Source organism: Zerene cesonia, chromosome 2 (genome assembly GCF_012273895.1).
Source record: "Zerene cesonia ecotype Mississippi chromosome 2, Zerene_cesonia_1.1, whole genome shotgun sequence".
NCBI lineage: Eukaryota > Metazoa > Arthropoda > Insecta > Lepidoptera > Pieridae > Zerene > Zerene cesonia.
This window is the reverse complement of record NC_052103.1, coordinates 4653121-4660547: the sequence shown is the minus strand read 5'-3', so window position 1 is coordinate 4660547 and position 7427 is coordinate 4653121. Positions and strand designations below refer to the sequence as shown.

The window sequence follows — 7427 nt, the reverse complement described above, 5'->3', positions numbered from 1 at the left end:
AATAAATGTTATTTGCAGTTAACAATTTTCTTTTTTCTTTATTACAATATTTATGGCAAGACTAGGTATATTGTTCTATAAAAATGTTATCTCGACATTTTCTTCACCGTTACGAATAGATACGTGATTTGAATAAGGTCTATTAATAGGAAGATTTCAATTGATATACTGTGCTAGTCGAGCCTCGAGCCCTCGACTCTCCAATGAAGCGGGAGTGTTCTCTCATCTCGAATAATACAGTAAAATTCTTTTCAGAATCCCGGATACATGAAGGAGAACTTTGTTATCTGCATAGAGTCCCTGCATTTACCTGACGCCGGTGACCAATACAATGTAAGTAATATACCATACATTTTAATTTTATAATATGGAATTTAAATAGAAGTCTTAAATTATGATCTCGCCTAAGTCTTTTCATACCTACCTTTTTACATAAGCTCTTGTTTTACATAAAAAAACTTAACAACAAATAGGGTAGATGAAAAAATCGTAAGTTGTAAGACTATGAATACATATGTTTTGTAAAGAAGAAAGATACGGTAAGTGTTATAAAAATAAAAAAAAAAAAACCGGAAACACGATTTAAACGAAATAATTATTATAATCAGCTATTTCCTTACTACTTATATTAATATTTTTACTAGTTATTTTCGTTTAATTCACGAATTATGTCAATTTAAAATTGAACCTACAAACGTTATATGAGAAAAACAAAAATTACATGTAATTGTTTTTTCATACACTATTAAAGTCTCGTCGTAAAGATAATTTGATATTATGCAGACGATAAAAAGTTTTGATAAGATATAGTCACTACTGTTCCGTATTCAAGGTTTTCGTTGAATTTAAGTAAAAGTTGATTGTATTTTTATTATTAAGGAAAAATAGGAAAGTAGCAAACGGATTTAACACGGACCGGTTTGCCGTGATATCTGATTTAAAAGAAAATATACGTAATGTGGGAAGGATAATCTTTTTGTTTATTACGAATTGTTTAAGCAATCAGTGTTAATGAAAAAAATGTTTGTTCATATTTAGGATGAGAAAGGTATAATTTTGGTTTTTAATTATATTTTCTTCATAACCAACTTGTTTACTGAAATATAATCACACACACATTTTTGATTTGGAATTTGCGATAAAACTGGAATGGTCATTGAAAACAATCCGGTACCTAGTCTAAATGCATATCAAATTCAGACGCAATAACGTAATCGTCATACCTTTTAATCCAGCTGTGAAAATTCTATAAAACCTGGTCGGAAGCTTGACCCATTTCGTTGGAGAGCATGCACTGTTACTGCTAAAACTTCGGCTAATTGTCGACTCACGGTTGTTTCCCTTGAAAAAGTTTTATGGCTGTTTATGTTTGAAAGTTATTTTAAAAACATAACTGGGGCCTTATATGACTCTCCGCTCTTCCCTGGATCGTCCGTGTTCTGACCGGGATGAATAAAAATAATTAAATCTTCCCTCTTTATCTACACACATATTATGAAGAGCCAATTTTTGTATGTTTGTAAGGTTTTCACGCAAGCTACAACTTTACTCAGGCTATATATGTACCATGGGCGAAGCCGTGGCGAACAGCTAGTAATTAATATATGATTATAGTGATTTGTTCTCGGTTCTCCGATTACATCTTGCAACAAGGTCAAGAGGCATCTACGATCAGTTGATACCGCGTATCGTTTAAAAACTCGGTGATTACTTGTGAATCCTTTGATAAGGTGTAGTGTACGAAACTCGCTAGTGATAACATCACCATCTCCGTCATATTAAACCAAACATGAAACAACTGGTACGTGATCGAAACGACAGTTGTAAACACATCACGTTTTATTCAATTACCTGATGCATCTTAAGGGTTCAAATTGTGATAACCCTCGACATAAAATTAAAAATTGTGCTTAACATCATTTTTGACACTCTTTCATTAGCTTCACCTGTATGTTTGTATGCTAGTAAGTATGTGACCGACTTGTTTGGACTCGATTTTGACTTTTAATCGTATGGATTTAATTCAAACTTTGTCCTTATCAAGTGTCGGTGACAATACAATAATTTCATGTGTTTATCTGATAAACCGGATTAAGATCTCCAGTATAAAATATTTTTTTTATGTTTACTCTGTAGAAGACTGAGGCAATACTTAAAAGTTTCACACTAATATTATAAATGTGGAAGTTTTTTTGTTTTAATGTTTGTCCGTCAATCACGCTGAAAGTAAAAAACGGATTTTGATGAAATTTCGTATACAGACACGGTATAAGCTGACTTGGGTGATAGGATACTTTTTATCACGATTAAAGGCTCCATTGGGATAAAACAGGAATCTTGATATCCGGGCGGGGGTGGGACGAACATCTAGTATTTTATATAAGAAAGTACTATATAGTAACCACAGCAAAAAAAAATCTGTCTTCACGTTTCATTTAATTACCTGTTCGAACGCTGTCTAGTTTAATATTATTTTTTGTTTATTCTTCATATTGATACTCATATATATATGCACTCAAATGGCATAAAATTACACCTAATTGAATATTATGTGATAATATATTATATCTATAAAGTATCGTGTGGCAACGCAAGTGATAAAGTTTCATATAAAAAAGATGCTAATAATAACCTTATTTATGACGCTATTAATGAATATTATTACGCATATAAATCTATTGCTTATTTTACCTATTGTTAAGCATAAATGTTACAAAATTAACATTTGAACTGACGTCGTTGTTTCTTACTATAATAGTTCAACTGTTATTATTACGCAGGTTACACGACAAATATGAATATTTTTTGTTTCCGTACGCGTTGCCAAGAGAAATAATATGATACTCTGTTCCTGAAGGTTAGAAAAAACCTAATTTAAATATATATTTCATTTAACTGTACTTATGTAACGCAAAATGTTGCATATTAAACTAATCTTGCTATACTAACTAACTACTAACACTAACGACCCTCCTACGGACCAGCGTAGTACATATAAAGCCTATAGCACTTGGGGATCACTTTAGTGCTGCCACCTCTCGGGGAAATAGCAAATAATTATTGAAATAATAAAACAGTGCTAGATTCCGCTAGATTGCATAAAAATTGTTAATCGTTAGAATCGGCTGGATTTCAAAACAAAAAAAAAGTCAGCAAAGAGAGTTTTAATTTATTTTTTCTACAAATTTAAATATATAAATACTAGCTTTTGCCCGCGGGTCGCGTTAATTCGGAGTAGTTTCACAGATGTCATATGTGTGTAACATAATCCTTCCATTCATTTTCATTGAATCACTCTATATATTAAAAGAAACCCATCAAAATCCGTTGCGTAGTTTTAAAGATTTAACCATACATAGGGACATAAGGACAGAGGAAGCGATTTTGTTTTATACTATGTATTGAAATGCCTGTTTCTTACTTTTTCGACATTTAAACGTGATTTTTACTCATTTTGTGCTATCATAAAACACGCTACTATATCCACTAAAAATTGAAATTAAAATTGAGTAGCTTAATGTCCTAAAAAACGCGCTAAGATGTCGTACACGTACTATCACTGCCTCCATTTTCACCAGTGATAGAATTTTGGAAATAGGATCCAGTAATTCCTGGGATTAGTGCATTCAAAGAAACAAACAAACTCTTCAGTTTTCTTAAGAAGTATATAAGTAGCTTGTGTTTCCTCGGACGGTCGTAAATTTAAAGTTTAATAATATAGCGCAAAAGTAAACAGCTAAACTTGAGTGGGAGTCAGGCGGTCCATCAATGGCATATTGAACAAAATTGACAACATTAAGAGCAAATTAACCCAAAAATGCATAGGTTAAGTGGTCTTAAATACCACAACGAGTCGGAGATGATTTATTCAGTATCAAACGATAGTTGATAAAGATAAATCTAAAATATAACTTCCAATATAGCAAATGCGTGTTAGAAATGCTTCAAAGGTGATCTATTTGTTCTATTTCAACCCCATTATTGCCAAGATATAATTTGCTCTATCATATGTAGAAACAACACTAAAAATCATAAGACATGGTGATCTTTTAACTATCGTACCGCGTTCGTAGTATGGCATGGTTCATGTAGGCATTTCAGATTGTATGTTACACTTGATAGATAACAATAATCTATCTATTACTAACGCTATTTGAATAAAATTATTATATACATGTTTTATATTATTGTTATCTTGAACTCACTCCAACAAATAAAGTCGTACAAAAACAGAAATATCGCGTGCCAAAGTATTTTACCATAAGGAGTAATTAAATCAATTACGTAACATAGTAAATGGTAGTAATGATGCTAAATGCCTTGAAACGCGTCGTCGGATCTTGGGAGCGAAGGTCTAACTTCCGTAAACTCGACGTTCGTGTACCTACTACGTTTATACTTGTTTCTACACGTTTTTGTCAATCTAGATACGACTGCAATAAAACTACATACTGACATGGTATATAAAATAGAAGGTCTTGTTTAGTAGTAGACAATTCGTTATTTGGGGATGAGGCAAATTAGCATACTGGTATCGTATGAATATTATGTATGCATTTAAGCTTTTCACAGTAATTATACTAAATCTGAATTCTATTAAAATTTTACACACATGCATGCGCCCATGTATTTAATTCGCTTGTATGGGAAATAAAATAACGTAAACTCGTGATTAATTAAACTACGTGATAAAAATATTCAATTGAATGTAAATATTCTAACTTCCCAGCGCGCCTTGTTTCAATGAGAGGCAATAGACTAATGTAAAATCTATTAATCTATGATAAGAACATGTAAAACGTGAAATCATATCAGGTAACCTTTACGTTGTAGGTAGTTGTTTGTTTACAAAAATATTCACGTGTAAAAAGCTAGGCATAAATGAAATGAACCGAACTATAAGAAAATTATCATCAGAATTGCCAACTTTTCTTAAAAAAGATTCTATTAGTCATACACCTGGTAATAGCGATGTGTTTGTGTTTAGGTTACGGTATTAGTATAATTTAGCGGGAAAATAACCACTTGGAAAGACATGCATACGCGTATTTCGTAGATCCATGGAATTAAAATTATTTTTAATTTACTACCTACTACAGTTGTAGTCATATAGTGTTTTTTGACTTCTTATTTACTTACGTATTTGTCATCAATGACGTCATCACTTACATCTTATAACTTGTATAATGTAATAAAGTTCATTAGTTCTAGAATCGAGCATTTCCTTTTTGATAGAAACTTGTTTTCGTATTTTGCAATTTATAACATTTCCACATTGGATAGTCTGAAAATGACAACCGCAAGATGTGGAACAAAGCTTTATATAATCGACAAGTCTTTTAATTATAACAAATACGATTACACCTGACAACTGTTCACACTATGACGTCATGCACTTGGTCGCAAGGCTGCGACCCGCTCGGTTTGTTTCAGTTAAAAAAAAATCACTAACAACATATACGATTGATTAAATATAATAATATTGCAAACTGCCGTAACATTTTTCTCCGAATAGCAAATCAAATCTAATCTAGTTTATGCTGAGAGCTTAAACAAACTCAAAAAAATTCAAGCTACACATAATAATAGCTTTTGCCCGCGGCTTCGCACGCGTTAAATTCGGAGTAAAACCCCTTTCCCCTCCTTTTTTTTCTATTTTATTATACAAATAAACTTTTCTCCTGAACCACTCTATCTATTAAAAAAATCCCATCAAAATCTGTTGCGTAATTTTAAAGATCTAAGGATAGAGACACAGATGGGGAAAGCGACTTTGTTTTATGTAGTAACACTTTTATTACATTTATAGAAGTAAGAATATCGCAAAACGTAACCTAGAACCAAAGATGATTGCATAACTTGTGTTTCAAATATTAACATTATGATGTTATAGTTTTACACTTCGAATGATCATTCGCGATTTAAAATATTAAGCAATCGTTTACAAAATGACTCAAATCAGAAATCCTTTCACAACCGACGTGCGTTGTTGATACATGAACCTAAATAAAATATAAGTACACAAGTTATGGCCATCATAAAATTTATTATGTATTTTTTACTAACCGATCAGGGTGACACGTCAAATCTGGTTGTTAATAATACAATAAAAATTTCCATTGACCAATGAGGAACACTTTACCATGACCTTGAAATCGACGTAACAAATTCATTATTTTTTTACATTAACTAAGTATCGTTTTAAAAACATATTCATATTATATACAATAGGAATGATGAATTACGACTTATTCCCATAATTATACAGCAATATCATCAAAAGTTTAGGAGTAAATAATATAATTAACATATTCATGCCCATGTTTCCATAAGATTCAGATAATTCATATCTGGTTAAGCAGTGGTGGCTCAGTGGTGAGAACCTTGGACTTCAAAATAAATAAGTCGGGGTTCGAGACCGGGCGAGCGTGCAGGAAATAAATTGATTGATTTTTCAATTTATCTGCAAATGTGGATAACATCACCACTGCTTAAAACGGTGAAGGAAAACATCGTGAGGAAACCGGCATGTCCAAGAATCAAAAGTTCGACGACATGCGACATCTGCCAACCCGCACTTGGCCAGCGTGGTGGATTATGGCCTGAACCCTCATAGGAGGCCTGTGTCCCAGCAGTGGGAACATGTATGGGCTGATGATGATGAATTCATATCTGGTTATACGTCATGATTCCAGGTCCACGAACTGCCGCCGGAGAAGCTTAAAACGCGCGAAGTCGTCAACATCGATATCGCGAACGATCCCATGTCGCCGGCGGACTACAAGCCGGAGACGGACCCGACCAAGTTCAAGTCGAGCAAGACGGGCCGCGGACCGCTCGTCGGGCCCAACTGGAAGAGCGAGGTGAAGCCAGTCATGACGTGCTACAAGCTGGTCACCGCCGAGTTCAAGTGGTTCGGTCTGCAGGTGAGTGCGGACTCGCGTGCGGTGGGGTGGGGTGTGGGAGCTCATGTATGTATTTACGTTTGGGTGCGGGTAGGTCGAGAAATAACGCTGGCAGTGGGACATCCAGCTATGAAAAATTGAAACAGTATTGTGCCACAATATTGTATAGGCTATGCTTGTGGATATGTATTTGAGCTTTAACATTTCAGAACCAGATTCAAATTAAGAACAAAAAATTTACTTAAATCTGTACCAAATTTCATAGAGATCTGATCAGCTGTTTATGCTGAAGTTTTCTTCTTTCTTCTTATAATATTAGAATGAGAGTATAAATTTATATGAGGGAGTTTAATAAAATTTTATCGCATTTTCTTTCAGAGCAAAGTTGAGAATGTGATCCAAAAGTCGGAGCGGCGGTTGTTCACTATCTTCCATAGGTAAGTTTGTAATCTTATGTCTGTTATCATTACTTCAAATGATACTTTAATATTTTTCATTCTTCAAGACCCTAAATATTACCTT

The 7427-nt window shown here is 33.5% G+C and overlaps 1 protein-coding gene across 1 annotated transcript in view; it reads left to right on the top strand.

The window, feature by feature from the left end:
• The window catches only part of LOC119832944 (phosphatidylinositol transfer protein alpha isoform), a 22298-nt gene that overhangs the window by 11886 nt on the left and 2985 nt on the right, over window positions 1–7427 (top strand). The window contains exons 5-7 of the mRNA XM_038356778.1: window positions 256–333; window positions 6696–6926; window positions 7284–7342. Coding sequence (XP_038212706.1) covers window positions 256–333; window positions 6696–6926; window positions 7284–7342 — 368 coding nt within the window. The remainder of the gene's footprint in view (window positions 1–255; window positions 334–6695; window positions 6927–7283; window positions 7343–7427) is intronic.